Source organism: Watersipora subatra, chromosome 6 (assembly GCF_963576615.1).
Source record: "Watersipora subatra chromosome 6, tzWatSuba1.1, whole genome shotgun sequence".
In the NCBI taxonomy this organism is placed as follows: Eukaryota; Metazoa; Bryozoa; class Gymnolaemata; order Cheilostomatida; family Watersiporidae; genus Watersipora; species Watersipora subatra.
In genome coordinates this window covers 13,376,401-13,394,012 of record NC_088713.1, presented here as the reverse complement: position 1 = coordinate 13,394,012, position 17,612 = coordinate 13,376,401, and the positions used below count along the sequence as shown (strand labels likewise).

At 31.5% G+C, this 17,612-nt stretch overlaps 1 protein-coding gene across 1 annotated transcript in view; it reads right to left on the bottom strand.

Annotated features, from left to right (window-relative positions):
• Window positions 1-17,612, bottom strand: part of LOC137398052 (leucine-rich repeat protein lrrA-like) — a 93,988-nt gene that overhangs the window by 58,311 nt on the left and 18,065 nt on the right. Inside the window, exons 4-8 of the mRNA XM_068084153.1 lie at window positions 17,419-17,553; window positions 14,267-14,407; window positions 10,541-10,681; window positions 9,388-9,528; window positions 2,866-3,006 (exon numbers count right to left, since the gene is read on the bottom strand). Coding sequence (XP_067940254.1) covers window positions 2,866-3,006; window positions 9,388-9,528; window positions 10,541-10,681; window positions 14,267-14,407; window positions 17,419-17,553 — 699 coding nt within the window. The remainder of the gene's footprint in view (window positions 1-2,865; window positions 3,007-9,387; window positions 9,529-10,540; window positions 10,682-14,266; window positions 14,408-17,418; window positions 17,554-17,612) is intronic.

Genomic DNA, 17,612 nt, shown 5'->3' with positions numbered 1-17,612 from the left:
TGAGATATTTATTTTGAACATTCATTCCTTGTTCAAACAATACTTGTCGAGAGCGGATGTCTTTTTACCATTGCCTAAAAGTGAGTTTTATTAGATAGTTACTGTTCATACAAACTCCTATACTTACCGATGTGCTTCTAGCTGACACAGATATGTTTCAGATATGGTCTGGAAAATACCCGCAATTTTCTGCATTGCTCATAAAAGAAAAGGCTTACTAATCAGTGGCAGCAATGCAACTGACAAAGCAGGTTCAGCCAGTGCAAAAATAACGACATGGCCCTAACCTCTTCAGTGTCGGGTTTGCAAAGGCCAGGGGCACGTCCGAGGGACTGTTTTTGTATTACACAGCTGAATTGGAAAACGGTTCAGTATTCTAAATTTCAAGGCATGTTTACACTTTATAACTATATTGGTATAATAATGCATATAAAATTCATTGAACTCATTGATATGTTTGCTCGGTTTTGAAGCTATGAATGAAGTTTTGTGGCAATAGAAAAAGAGTTATATATTATATAATAGTTTAATCTATAAGTGTTAAAGTTATTTAAACCTAAAGTTATATAATAATAGACAAGCAATTGATCTAAATATAGAGTCAGAAACCATGTTTATAAAAAGCAATACTTAAAAAGAAAAATTAAACTGAATTTATAATTTTGATCAAAATTTGTGTGCCGATTGCTTGACTAATTATAATCTGATTGTTGCTGTTGTTTGAATGCAATACATAGCTTCTGATCTCAACTCCATTTTGCTCTGCTGAAATATTTGATAGTGCGCTTCAGACAATGTTTTTGTATAGCAATCATTGAGAATACATAATTTTGCATATATAAAGATATACTTTCACCTGAATATTTAGCTTGCACACCCGTGGTAAAATGATATTTTACTCTAAAACAGTAGCATGTAGTTTATAGAATTTAACCCTTTCAGGCCTGTTCTCAAATATTTCGGGACAAGTTCTGTTCTCTTAGGCCTGATCCCGAATGTTTCGGGATAATTTTTGAGTCGCTCCATTGCGTTGCCTTCTAGCTACATTGGTTTTAATAATTCACCAAGTGAAATGTAAGAGCCTGGGCATCTTTTTGATACCCAATATGTAATTGGAAAATATATCTTTTACTAACAAATTATGCGATAGATATAAACTGTTTTGAAAATTCGTTGACTTCCTTTTTGCGAAAAGTTTATCTGGACGTTGGCCAATTTCTTAAGTGAATCAGATGTGGTGAACAAAATAGCAACAAAACTAATGTTCAAGGAGAAAGTTAGAACTTTCTCAGAGAAGAGGGTAAGTTTTACGTGGCACTGTATATAATTAAGCCGGTAAAAAAACAGAAAAAGAAATACAATTTTTGTTGTGAATTTCCAAAAACTAAGTATTTTAACAGATACTCTAACAGTGTAAAATATGGAATTTTTTATGCTACACATGTTTATAACATTTTAATTAACTCTTTTGCAGGCATAGCAACATAATTTAGTTTTGTGATACTGACGCAAATGGGCACAGCCACTAGTATGTCGCCAATCCTAATAAGAGCCTTAACTATTATTAAAAGTTTTTGCCCTCGCCTAATCCCTACAATCCACTTTAACAACAACTTTGTCCCAACCAAACTTAAAAGACACATTAAAAATAACAAAAAAAGAGGAAAAAATTGAGATAAAATAAAGTGAAGGAATAGGAAGGAAGAAGCTGAAACTAAGAGTAATCTACTCATGTTACCTAATAAAGATATCGCTCTAATGCCCCATTATGGGGCGAATGCGATTAATTGATTTGACTTGACACGAACGTTGTTATAACTCGGTTTCTGGTTATATTTTTGCCTTTTTTGTTTAATTTTTATACCAACAACAAATTAAAAAAAAATTATTTTTGTTAGCAACAAAAAATCAGCCATTTTGAGAAATAAAAAACAATCGTTTTTGCAATACTTGGCAAACGAAAAATCTGACATACAAACGTATCTCGATAAAGTTTGGAATTTTGTTTGTAGCTTGTTTCTGCTTTTGTTTCTGTTTTCTGAATTTTTTTTCATAATGCCACCTCTCAGGCTTTAGGCAAAGGCAAGACGATATTGGCACAATAATAGGCACACGGTGTTTGGTAGTTTTGGTAGTGATAAGACGTAGTATTGTTTAGAAGCTCGTAACATCTGTTCAATGGCTGGGAATTGAGATATATTTTTTTGATTTGCTGTTGATAAAGCTCCCTATCAATCTAACACAGTCTAACAAGTCAGTACCCAAAATCTGCTTGTGAGCTACTTTGATACATAGACATTCACTTTGATCAAAAAGATTTTGTACGCAAGTACTATAATTTGCAGTTAGTAGAATTTGTAAAGGTATACAGATATTTAAATCAAATTGTAGCCTGAAATGTTTCCTTTGAGCTGCAAAAAACAAATCTAAATTATTTTAAAAAGAATTCCAACTATACTCAACTTTGTGCAGCTCCTTCTTAATTATAAGGCTACTGAAAAATTAATTAGGCTTGGAGGGCAGTCAACTGATAGCTTATTAGTACTGAATGGGTTAATAAAATCAACAGTCAGTTGCTGTAACGCATATTTAAAATTTGATTACTTACAAAATGATTTTATAATTTCTATTAAATGAGAACAAAGAGAAACCACAAGGGCTGACTTTGATTCATTACACTAAGACGAGAATCTTACTGTGATATATACTCAATTATTTATTTAGCAATATAAACTCCTATTAACTGGTCCTCAATTTACACATTCAGGTTCATGAGAGGAGGTTAGGAAGAGAAACTCAGATAGTTATGTTTATAAACATGACAAGATCTTGCAAAAGTATTTTGTGATACTCTTTGCCACCAACCTGAGTGGCGATTCGGAGAAGTTGCACCATCGCATGACAAGTTTCTCTAGCGAATCCAAATTTTCAATGACAACAGAACCAGCAGAATTCATTTTACTGTGAGAGAGGTGTAGTTCTCTCAATCTGGGCAGTGAAGCAAGTCTGTAACAAAAAAGAAAAATTTATCCAAAAACTTCAACTTCTGCATTCGAAGCTATTTGTTGCAAGTTGAGGCAAATTTTTTTACAATGATACAACATATTCTTAAGTTCTTAAGTTCTACAGGTCAACCATTCAGCCAGGCGCAAGTAGAGGACATTGAGCATTGCATATAAATAGTGAAAAAGATTAAAGGATAAATAATTGAACAGCCAAAAAAATTATTTATGTTGCCAAATGACAATAGAGAGACAGTGACATAAATGCAGATTTGGCAGGGTTTAGAAACTGTGACAAAAAGATGAGGTGAAACTTAATTTTACAAAATCTCTGCATAATTAGAACTTGATAATTGGGTTTTGTTGATTTTCTGTTGTTTAATAAAAAATGAGCACATAAGTTGTTGCCTCTAAAACCGATAATTATTTTTCAAAGCTTCACCGTTCCAAAAATGCTTTGATGGCTGTAAACAATTGAAAAAGCTTCAGTAACTCTTGAATTTTTTTCAGCTCCATTAACCAAACTTACAAGCTTTAGTAAACTGCGCGAGTCCCATATTAAAGGTTGACACTTTACAAAATTCACATTACTATTATTTGGTATTAAAAGATTCACCATGTCTTACTCTGCTGAGTTGTAAATCCAAAATATGTAGAAATAGGATTACAAGCTATTAAAGCTAAAAAACCAACATTTAATTGCAGCCATTGCAAAAAACGCTGTGGGTTGAAATGCCTTTCCAAAATTGTTCAAAAAGGACATACCTTAACCCGATGGCTTCTGTCTACGCTTTTGTGCAACCTCATTTGTCGAAATATTTTACAACAATATTCACACATTCAATAAGCCATGTCTATTGCGCTTATGCATATGTCTGATTATCATTGTAATGCTGTCACTTCGAGCACTGATATCTAAAAAAACAACCTTCAAGTTTAAATTTTTAATTTTAGCATGAAAGAGATCCTATTATATTATGATAAGCATGAGCAGCCTGTTGGTCACATTTGATTGTTGAAAAAGGTGCAGAAAATGTTCGTGCCATTTGGCAGGAAGTATGGGTCATATGATCAGATTACGACTAGATGATTAGACCAAACAGAAACAAAACCTAAAATAGCGAGCATCTGTAAATCATAAAGGCTTTAAGGTAGAAGCGGAAAAGTTTGTTGTAAACTGATGTTACGAGACATTTTATTTTGAGCATTTTTTTCACCGTTCTTTCATGTGATAACATCATGTGTGAAAAAATAATTACGCCGAGATGAGTATGTCATCGAAATAAAGGGATTCCATCATATGACAATTCCGTGATGGCTGTGATAAACTGTTCATGTTTTGTGCTTTTAAGAGCTTTTAATTACATTTCTACATATTTTTGACCCACAACACAGCAGATTAAGCCATGGTAAACATTTTAATACCAAATTACTGCAATGTAAATTTTTTTGTAATCCTTTAGAATAGAATTTTGGCATGGAGTCAAATAGTTACCATAATTTTACTTCATCATATATTGCCAGCTTTTGATGTCAATTTGGTCAGGCAGAAAGGATTCTAACAATTACCTTAACCTCATGACTATCAAATTAAATATTTAAGCCGGACCAAAATTACATATGCTGTTATATCTAGTATTTGAAAAAGGTTTGTATAATTTGCCAGTTTACAAACTTGCTAAACATAGTCTATAATACAATAGAATTATAACTATAAAAGACCTTTAGATTTAGATGACACAGCACGAGACTGATGCAAGTGAGGAGCTTTTCAACATTATGGCATCCATTTTAACGATTCATTCCACAGCTTCGTTTGCTATTCCTATAACTACATGTACCTTTTTGACACTTGAAGCTCAATAATATTAACCGATGCCATTAAAGTGACCGAAACCATGTAGACACCACAACTAAGACATAAATTGAGCTAAGACAGTTTTTTGGGTCACTTTTGCTACAACCATGAGCTTGTCTGAGATAAAAGATTCATCAAATATTTACAGCTAAAAACTAAATAAGCACTCTTCAGTGGTCATTATAATCAATAGAAATTTTACATTTTGTTAAACTGTTTTTTTCATTTAGGTTAAAGTATCAGTCTTGGTTAAACAAGAAACCGCGTTGAGTCAAATCTAGTAAAATACATTTAATAATTGTCTCCATGAAGTCGCTTTCAAATATTACAATAATTTACATCATTTTTGAAAGTTAGAACATATACTTTGTTTAACAGTATCAATGATCGCTATAAGATGTTGTACGTTGATTTTTAAGATATTTATCATTGTTCATCAGACGCTTAGAAGTTTTTTAACCAGATTTAATTCATAGTAAGAGCAACACTTGAAACAATATTTTTACCTGAACCAGATTTAGGCTTTGGCAACTTCAAACCAGTTTCTAGTTTGGACTATCATGGAATTGAATATTCTCAGACATGCAGTCATGAAATATAAATAGTAAAGTATATATTAATAATAATTGTTGTAGTAACAGGTATAGTAGTAATTAAATATTAATAGTATTATTACAGATGTTGAAAATAATAATGTAATCACTACCACGCCATTTGTGCTGCTTTGAAGTATCTTGTAATCACACCCAAAATCCAAAAAGTTCATTAGCAGTGTCATACAGTTAAAGAATGGCATCGTATTTTCCACTCATCTCTGTGGCATCATATCAGATGACGCATTCAGAAAAAAGACATTCTTCAGACAAAAATGGCATTGAAATAAAAGTTGTATGATAAATAAAACCCATGGCGAAGTATTCTCCATCAACCGGTAGGTAACTCCATTAAAATACTAAAATGAATGAAAAGTTTATTCTGTAGTAGCTGTAGACATTTGGAGCATAGGTTTGATTTTATTGAAAATTGACATGAGTGTTAAAGGAATTTACATTGTTATTCACTTACATTCCTAGAACCAATCAAATTTTAGTTTTTCCAATGCTGAAAAATTTTACCAAAAGAAGTTAATAGGTCTATTACTCTTATATAACCACTCAACATTTGCCATTAAACTTTACAAAAATTTAATAACTGAAATATTTTCAGAGCTAATTCGACTTTTATTTGCTCACACTCAATAGATAGAAACTAAATATTAAAAGCTGATTCAATGCAAATTTTTGAAACTTTGCTAGCCATCAAGATGTGAATTAGAAATACAGATTGAACTATATTCTATCACCTCTATCGAGCTTTGAAATAATTTATAACAATCATTAACCAAACTCCAAGTATGGTTATTATCTTATATACACAACTTATTCTCTAAGAAGGCTGACTGAACATGAAGCATCAATAAATATATTTGCATGAGATTTTAAAAATGATTATCCATTTAAATGTAAACTTATGTGTTTTTACCTGATTGATCATTTCAATAAGTTGTAACAGTGCATGTCAAGGTTCCTAAATGAATCTAAATATTTAACCAATTCAGTACTAATTAGTTATCAGTTGTCTGCCCTTCAAGCCTAATTAATTTTTAGTAGATTTATAATTATAATGGAGCTGGACAAAATTGATTATAACTGGAGTAACTTTCAAAATAATCTAGATTTGTTTTTGCAGCTTAAAGGAATTATTCCAGGCTACAATTTGAGATAAATGTCTGTGTACCTTTACAGATCACACTAATCGCAATTCATAGTACATCCTTGAAAAATCTGTTTGATCAAGTTGATTATTTTTGTTTAAATGCAGCTCACAAGCATATATTTAGTGCTGACATTGTTAGACTATGTTAGATTGATAGGAAGTTTTATCAGCAGCAAATCAATGCAAATTTCTCAATTCCAAGCAATAGAACATGTATTATGAGCTTCTAACCAATACTCCGTCACAGCACTACCAAACACCAAGCGCTTATTTTTGTTCCTTTATGGCCTTGCCTTTGCCTATAGCCTTTGGAGAACACAACGATGGTAAAAGAAAGTTGTTGCACTCTGGGAAAGCATTTAGAAAGCAAAAAAAAAGGCAAACACAAGCTAAATTTCCAAATTCATTATACATTAGACAATATACCAAAATCATTTTACTACATTCCACAAAATTCCAAACTTGATTTTAGAAAATTTTTATTTTGGATTTTCATTTGTTTAGCATTGCAAAAACGGTTGTTCTTATTTCTCAAAACAGCTGATGCTTTTGTTGCTAACAGAAACACCTCTATTGCAGCTTACTCTTGATAAAAAAGTAAACAAAGAAGGCATAAAGATAACCAGACTTTGATTTATAAAAATAGTCGCCCATTAGCGTCAGCATCACAAAACGACAATTATGTCGCTATGCCTGCAAGTCGGTTAATTAAAATGTTATAACTATGTGAAGAATAAAAAATCCAAATCTTACACTGTTAGAATATCTGCTAGAATATAGTTTGTTTGAAATTCATTACCAAAATTTTGGTTTTGTTCATTTTTTTAGGTTTAATTCTATACAGTGCTACATAAAACATACCCTCTGCAATGCAAAATTGCTCATTTTCTTCTTAACATCACTTTCATTGATATTTTGTTCAGCTGAGCAGATTACCACATCTTATTTCATTAAGAAGTTGGCCATCGTCCAGATAAAATTTTTCCAAAACGGGTATCAACAAACTTTCAGAACAGTTTATATCAATCACCTAATTTGTTCGTCAAAAATGTATTGTCCAATTACATGTACATATCGGGTATCAAAATTATTCACAGGCTATTAAATCTTGTTTGGTGAATTAATAAAACTGATGTAGCCAAAAGGCTAAGCAATAGAGTGACTCAAATTTTATCTCAAAACATTCGAGATGAGGCCCCCAGAGAACACAACTCATCTTGAAATATTCGGGAACTAGCCTGAAAGGGTTTTAGTGACAACCCTACTAGCGGAGTCATTTTAGCACAATCAAATGGTCAAGGGTGGACAGTGTTGTAATTCTCTCACAGATGGTTATAAAAAAATTATCTCAATATGAATTTGATTGTACCTCGCCAATTCAAATATTTATAGAAATGCAAAAAGTATATGTACTCTATGTCAATTTTTGGGTCACAATTTCAATCATTCACACTTTGGGTTGCATGGACAGACCAATTTGAAGCGTATTGTTGCGTGTTATATAATAACACAAAAATTCAATGTACTAGTAATTAATCAATGAAGTAACTAAAATAAGTAGAATTTATTTTAATTTTCTATTTAGTAGCAAAACATTGAATTTCAAGCGTAGGTTATGCAAGAGGAAAAAGTCCTGACAGAGATTATTTGAAACCTATTTTATTTTTGTCGAAGTTAACTCAGAAGTAAGTTGACATTTTGGTTTTATTGTTCTTCTTTTGGTCACATTACTAATGCTAATTTATGACTAGTTGTGACTTAGTTACTATGCTTTGTTGTTCTTGTCATAATATCAACACCACACGACTTATTGATGGAAATTGAGTTTTCGTCAAACTTGTAATGAGTAGATGTTTTTTACAATGATGTAAGTATAAGGTACATTAGATAGTTACTGCTTTTACCAGCCTCGGCACTGACGGGCGCGGTTGAGGCTAACATCGATTTTTCAAGATATGGTCTGGAGAACGCCAGCAGATCTTTGTTTGAGCCAGTGAGAAAGATTTTGCCAAAGAAGTGGCAATACTGAAATATCGCCCTTTAAACCTATTAACATCCCTGCTGCACAGTGGATGAAGCAGGATCAGCAAGCGAGAAAAAAATGGCATGGCCCTAACTCTTCTAGTGTAAGGTTTAAGATGGCAAGTAGCATATCCAGAAAAACTATCTATGTAAGAAACAACCAAACTGGGAAAACGGTTCATCAATCCAAGTTTGCAGGCATATTTTCACATAGTAACTACAGTTAATTTTTTAGCTTTGCTAGATTTAGGAGTCAAAGCTGGCTTTTTGTGTGCAATCAAAATCTAGTTACATACAATTTAATTTATAGGTGCAATTTGTAAGCTATACAAGAACATAACATGTGACACCAATATATACTAATAAACAAATAACAATACAATACTCCTAACAAAACAAATTAAATACCGTTGTACTAAAAATAGTACAGAGTTTACTGTAACTACTAATTCCAAAAATGAGTTTTCATAAGACAAATTTACAATCAAATAAACTGATTTTAAAAATGTGCATCACAAAACAAAACCACATAGACTCGCATAGGTTTGTAATGTTGGGACAAGTCTCTTACTACAATATAGGTGGGTTAAAGTGCAGTACAGACAAATGGTTTTAAAAGAAAGCAGAATTCCTATTTATACATCGTTAGTTTGAATATTTAGAACCGTACAAAGAAGTTACAAGACTGTAATGTTCATTAACAAAATAAAGTATTGCATAAGTTTATTTGGGATACTATTTCGTTCTTACCTTACTTGGGATTTACCGAACTGGCAAAACCCCATGTTGAGTCTTTCCAGAGAGCCCAGATTTCTCATGACAACAGGACTAACAGAACCGAATGTAGTGTTAGAAAGATTCAGCTCTTTCAAGCTGGCCAGTGATACAAGTCTGTAACAAAAAAATCCAAAGGTTATCTAACGACTTCAAACTCTGCATGGAAAGTTACTTGTTCTACGTTGGAATAAATACTTTCATAAGAATACAACATATTCTGTTAGTTGGTTCTACAGTTCAACAGTCCAACCATGTGTATGTTGAGTAATCACTCAGCGTAAAATAATGATCATGTCATATTTAGCATTTTAAATCTTAAATTGATAAAAATAAATGAGCAAAGTAGTAAATGTTAAGGAACATTAGTTTTATTGTCAAACTACTATAAAACAGTACCATAAATGCAGAGTTGGCACACAATCACAGTTTTGACCAAATTATGAGGCTGATATTTAATTTCAGAAAGACTTCAAGTAATCGGAACTTACTAATTATGTTTTGTTGATTTTCTATTGCTCCTCACAACTTCTGTTGAGTAAAATGACAGTTTCAACAATTTAAAAACTGCAAATTTTGCGCAATAACAATGAGATTCAGCATACAATGGCGCAACCAGGACAAGAGTAGGGGTGTCTAATGCATGTCTTATGTTTTTCTCTAGCAAATGCATTCTTTTAATAGGACCTAAGTACATACATGTTAAAATCTAATATTTATAAAGGCTATGTATAATTGTTGTATTAACCTAATGCCATGAAAATGTCATGGCTGTGTTGCAGGTTGAGCTTGAACAGTCCTTTGGTCAATTTTGCTACAACTGGGAGCATGTCCGAAATGAGCCATTTACCAAAGTTGCTACAGCTAAAAATAAATGTAATACATCAAACTTCTAAGAATTTTGAGTGTCCTAATTTTGGGTCAATTGCATTTAAGTTTATATCATCTGCCTAGCACAGCCTCTCTGGTCAACTTAAACGAGTTCCTTGTTCAGTTATAAGATATGTAATGCATAAAACTGATAAACCATAGTACCTTTAAGGAGATTAAAATTTGAAACTCAGACAGTAATGTTAATAAACACGGTAGAGTCTTCCAGAGATTTTTTGTCATACTATTTTATATCTACCTCAGTGGCAATTCAGAGAAGTGCCAACCACGCATGCTGAGTGTTTCTAGGAAATCCAGATTTTCGATGACAACTGGACCGGTAGAATCCATTTTACTGTAAGTGAGGTTCAGCTCTTTCAAGCTGGGCAGTGAAGCAAGGCTGTAACAAACGGTCAAAATTATTCAATGACTTCAACTTCTGCATTCAAAGTTATTTGGTGCATGATGAATCAAATCTTTCTACGAGATTCCATTATAATTTGTTTGTTGGTTCTACAGGTCAACCATTAAACAAGGGGCATATATAATTTTTACGGATTTCACGTGTTAGTTAATGTTCAATAAAAAAACAAACATGAAAGGGGGTGGTTTTTCAACCAGTATTTTCTGTCAATAATTAGTCACACCTTCACAAGCCTATATACGTTTTAATCGCTACAAAAAAATTTAGAAAAATTTGAGTAATTTTTACCAGCGCAACTGACAACACTTCAATTTTTTGGATAAATTGCACAAGTCACATATTAAAATTACTTTCAGCATGAAGTCCAGTATTTTCTATAGCTTTACTTCATATGATCCTTACTTTTTGTGTGAAGCTGGTTGACAATAAAGGTTTCTAACAATTGCCCTTACTTTTAAGCCAATAAATCAATTTTTTGTGGAACTTAATTCCGTATTTTGAAAGATTTAATACCTGGAAAAGGTATGCATTATTTGTCAAACCACAAAGTTGATGCTATGAAAACGCCACAATTATGACACAGATTGAGCTTAGCTATTTCGTTGTTCATTTTGATTATAACCGTGAGCATCTCAAAAGTCAATGATTTATCAAAACTAATTAGTTTATCATTATTCAGTTGTCCACATAGTCAACAGGAATTACCCAAAGTTCATATATTTAACATTAGTTAAACATTTTCAGCTTTAATGCATGTGGCATGTCCAGTCGTTGCTAATAAGATATTGCGTTAGGATGACCTAAATAAAATAATATATAATCAGGATGAACTGTAAACATACATGTACTATATATTGACTAAATATATCCAAAAAAATATAATTGTATAAAATTTAATAAACTCAACTTTCTATTTGTAGCTTACAAACAATTGACCAAGCCGTATCATATGGCGTGTGGTAACGAAAGAGCTAACTTGTGTTCTACATATATCATCAAACTTCATAAGTTGTGAGTGGCGTAATATTTGGCGAGCTGAGTTTATTTGTTCTACTACCTGTCTAGTGAAACCACGCTTGTCAAATTGAATAAGCAAATTGTTGAATTGTAAGATATGTGATGAATAAAACTGATAAACCATGTATCATCTGCGTTAAATTTAATGTTTACGATTGGGCTATGTTTAGCTGAGTTCATAATATTTATCACTACCTGAATAAAATAATTTCTGTTAAATCGATAAAATTTTAATGCTTCAAATAACTGTAAAACTAACAATTGAACATTTTGGAGATTCACATGTAGATTCTGTATTTTTCAACCTTTCTCCTACAGTGAAGTTTTATTAGATGAAGTTCAAATAAAGTTTAGAATTATACAATTTGACCAGCTCTTCAAAATGTTGAAAAATATAAAAATAAACCATTTTGACAAAGCAATACTAATATTGCCTATAATCTGGACATCAACACTTATGTTTGACTGTTTATCATTTAAAGTCCAAGTATCATATCAAGTTGAACAAGGAACGGCTTTCATTAAAACATAGTAATGTTCATGTTCATATTATTTGTCATGAACACATATATGGTGTAAAATGCACACTCAGGATATGATTTTAATCCATTTCCCAGTTGGCATCGCATGGTCGGAAAGTCGGATAGCAGAGTATAAAAACCATAATAACTATAAAATGCAAACATATTTTGGTAAGAATCATCAAAATTTTACACAATTACAGCATAATTCTAAGTTAGTAATAAAATAGGTTGGGTACATTAGAAACTATAGTTACTTACAATAGCCTTAGTATACCGCATAACTAAATTTGGTGTATTACCTGATTTTGATCTGTATTAAATTATAATGTTACAGCGTACTATGTGAAGTATGTACCATAGAGAGTTTCTACCTTTAATACAGATATACATATAACATAAGCATACACTTTAAATATGTTCTGCTTACTAAACGGACATTCAAAGCTAAATTTTAGTTTAATTTTCTAATTATTTTTAAAAACTTAAACGTTTCATTACTAATATTTATCACTTCTTATTTTCTGGCTCTGTTTTCAATACAATTTTAACCAATCTCATTAAAACCTTTTCAACCTAATTTTGAAAAAAATTCTGAACGATGTGATTTTTGTAATGAATTGGATTTTTGTTGACATGTAAAGATAATTTTTCTGACCATAAGTTTATTGAAAAAGATCACAACTGAAAATTCGCTCTTTGTTGTAAAGAGAAAGGACTATAGTTTTACACATGATAATTGCTGAACTGCGATAATACTGGTGACAACATCACTTTCGACCATTGTGGAAAAGGTTTCAGATAGAATTTTGGCGTCTTCATTATTTTGATGTATGTTATAAGTACACCAACTGCCAAATTTGAACTCGGGAAAACTTTTTGCTGAAATCGTAAAGTTAAATAGCATTCAAATGGGGAAGTAAACAAATCATTGTGTTACACGCCACAAGGTGAAAAATATTGTATATCAGGGTAGTCATATCCTGAGGGCGCACTGTATTAATTATTTTGATGGAGTCACTTTAAACCTAAAACTATTTACATCAAGCATACAAGTTGAAAATGGCTTTGTTACCAATAGCTGCTATTACACGTCATAAATTATTCTTGAACAATATTCACCTTGTTCATCATATATGTTGACCTTAGTAAGTTTGGTTAGCTACAGTAAATTTAGTGTATTTAGTTTATTTAGTGTTTATAATTCGCAATAATTTGTAACATTATAATCTACTATGTGCAAAACATACCGTAGTGAGTTTTTGCCTTCCAGGCACCAATGGTGATAATATCTGCATACCGACTGTGGAATAAGAGTTTTAGATTAAGCGGTTTAAGAATGAAGTAATACAACAGCTATGTAGGCTAACTGGCATCATATGCAACTGCTGCTACTACCATATGCCATTTCAAATAGTCATTAAAAAAACCATCAGCCATATTTAAAAGTTAAATGGCATTGGAAATCATAAGTCAGTGTTTGAGTAAAAGTTGAGAAACTAAAGGTAATCCAAAGATTCCCCCGTTATGTATTTATTACTAAAAACTGACTTATAAAAGGAAAACTGAGATTTTTTAAGTACTCAAAACAACAGCTTTATATACTCTTGCACCTCACTAACGATAAGATGACACATCGTGCTGCATTTTAGCATGCGTTCATGAGTATGTCACGGCTATGATGTGGTCCTTTTTCCGCACAAATTTGCATCATCTCGATAGATCGCAAAATTGTAAATTTATCATTAACCATGATGCATATTTTAAAGTTCCCATGTTTTATATATATATACATTGTATATATAATAAGTTATATAATGACATGCTATCATAGTATGTCATTATGTAACATCTTATATAATGCTGGAAATTTATTATAAATTTACAGCAATCGAGAAACTGAAGAAAGATTCAACAAATTGTAGACAAGTTTCTCATCAAAAAACCTCACTGCTAAGAAATGAAAACTGCGGTCAGGATAAACCCGACTAAGTTGTTATACGGAGTTTATATTGACAGTGACCTAATTGGAAGTTTTTTCAGGACACATAAACGCAAAGCCAGTTTTTCTAATGACATCAGTTTATCCAAACCAACTAGTACATCAGGATCCAGTTTCTGCGAGCTGATATCCAGTTCTTTCAGATTGGTCAGTGAATCAAATCTGTAACAAAAATACATTTGTAACTATAATATAACTAACTTTAATCAACCAGTGCTGAGTAGTTCATGTAAAGATTTTTCATTATTTTTCTCATAACATTTAGTTGTTAGGAAAACCACTATAAAAATTGAAGAGAGTTAGTTGGTCATAAAGGAATTCAGTGCAATATATTTGCAGCTGTACCTCAAATGGTGTAACTATACAAAGTATACATATAAGTAAAAAAATTTTATTCAAATCACCAAACTTTTTTAAACGTGTAATTTTACAAAAAATTCTGCTAATCAAAAGATTCGCAGAATCTTTTGATTAGCAGAATCTAATCTAAATACAAAATCTTTCTAATCTAAGATATTTTTATCACCTCATTTTGTTTAATTTTGAACTGTACAACATGAGTATTAACTTGAAATAAAATTGAAACTAACGGTTTTTTGCTAATCGGATCACAACGGTTACGGGTTTGGATGTACTGTATATTTAATGTTTATTGATATTTTTTCTTTATATAAATAAAAATATACTCTAAAAGATCTTCTAAGCAAAGTAAACTGCTTTTATCACACTTTAAACATTATTCACAAGCATTTTAATCTGTTAACATCAGTGTTACCAAAATTAAGAACCACCACACAGTTTGATGCTTGTCATTAAAATCATGAGACAGTTTATTTTGATCACACAATTTTTTAATTCCAATTCCAGTGCCTTGATCGTGAGACAAAAATATTTTATTGACTAATGACTTATATGTCTAATGCAATCACCGTCTAATAAAAATATTCTAAATTTTATATACATGTAAATACCATACCTATAAAATTTTAGTAACAAAATCACAAGTTAATTTTAGTAATTATTTATATGTACAGTATATGTAGTGTGTCTAGTTTATTTAGTGTTTATGATCTGTAATAAGGTTTAATATTGCAATGTACTATGTGCAGGACATACAATAGCAATTTTTTCCTTTAAGACAGACGTATACAATAGTCATTGAACTTCACTTAAATAAAATTAACTTACTAAAACATACTAAAAGTTAAGTTTTGCAATTTATTTGCTAAAATCAATCATTGTCATTGGTTAAAACTTCATTAACATATTTTTTGCTGGTTATGATTTTATTTTAGCTAAGGAAAAAGAAACAGAGCTGAGTAAGAGCGAGCATCGTATCTCTGTTTTGTGAAAGTTTCTGTTTTGTACAAAAAAATACTGTGAATAATCAATCAATTTTTTGTTATTCTGACACATTCAGCACAAGGACTGCCAAAGGACTGCTAAAGGACAGCCAAATGACTGCAAAAGGACTACATGTGTGTCTTCACGTGCATTACCGCGTCACCAGGTGACCATGTGCATTTTGGTGTACATTTACGTTTGAGCATGCATGTTCATCTGTGTGCGTGTGTGCGTGCGTGTGCATGTGCGTTTGTGTGCCTGTGTTTGTGTGTTTGAGTGATGTATAACACTAACAAAAATAAAACTTGCATCAGCCGAATAGAATTTAATGTTAATTATATTGCCAAGGTTGGATGTGTTCATACTTTTCATCCTTATATTCGTGAAACATGCTTTGTCGGATGGAACACATGGTTTAGTGTTTCAAACTACCATAAACCCACTCATTAATAACGTTAGCTCTGACTTTTACAACCTTTCTAAAAATTTAATTTTGACTTGAAATGGTGATCAAGTAGAGTGTGGTGCAGTATATTTTGATTAGAATGTGGAAACATATAGTTGGCTGTTTTAGCGAACCAATGATAATTTTGCCAATACTTTGTAACTTATTTTCAGGCCGAGAAAAGATAATGTCGTTAACCTCATAAATATTCTCTAAAATGTATTATATTAATGTCGAGGTATCAGACTGAATTTTACAATATAAATAAATTTGTTACAAATCTATGCTAATATAACACACAGATATAACAAGCATGCTACATAAGTATATAAAAAGAACGTAAAATTAGATAAATTCCAATGAAATATTCTCAAAAGACATTCAAAGTTTAGCTGAAACAAGATGGATGAAGATGTGAACAATTTAAACTTAAAATGAGTATTTAAGCCTTCCTTGAGTCTAAGATTAGTATGCTCCCCTAAAATATTTTGAGCAAAAAATAGTCAGATACAGTTAATAAATATCTCTATAGTGTGGTTTTCAAAGTTTAAAAAAATGTAAAGCTTTGAGGTTTGTAAATCGGTTATGATAGGCCATAACAATTGCTGTTGTTGCATGAATGTTGTAGAATAATCTTGAAGATTAGTCTCATTGTTCATCAGGCTGTTTTAAAGTTCTTAGGTGGGATTCTTTTCTATTTATAGGGAAAACCTAAGACAATGAATTGAGTCTAGACCTAACTAACTCCGAATAAAGGTCTAAGTTTGACTAATGTGACAATGGATCTTCCCAGGTACACAGTCATGAAAATTTTTGTAACCATCACAACAGACCCAAAATATATAACTTTTACTGATAAAAATTGTTAATATTATTGTAATTATTGAATATAACAATATAATAACTATAAGATTATTTGTTCTTGTTAGTACTTATATTTGAGCACTTTTCCATTGATCACTGTCTATTATTGGTTTATGAAGAACAGAGAAGTAAATGGTAGCGATGTTCAAATTAAGGATGTAACTGTATGTATTACCCTTGTAATTACAAAAATAAATAAATGAATTTTTTCAGTGGCAGGTCTATGGACACTTGGAGCATTGTTTTGGTTTCATTTTATATTATCATGAAATTATTTTTGGAGGTTAGCCAATTTCTACAGTAATTCAAAGTAGCAGTATTTTAAAATAATACTGACAAAAACAGTTTGAAAGACTAAAAAATAGTTGCAAATTTTTTGAAGTGAGAACTAAAAACATGATTTGGAGAAGAAATGATATTTAATCAATATTACCTGTAAAACAAATATTGTCATCAAGCTTTTCAAAATATTTTTCCATAAACCAATTAAATGGAAATTGTTTCCTTTTTATAGACTGACCTGATTTTTTGGAAACTACACTTTTCTAGTTTGAGCTTCTCTAGTGATGTGAGTCTCTCTAAAACGTCAACATCACTGTTATCCAATGTGGTATCCTTGACATTCAACTCTTTTAGACTGGTAAGTGACACAAATCTGTAACAGACAATTGGGACTCAGTTGCAGTACTGTGCACAAACATAATAACAACCAAA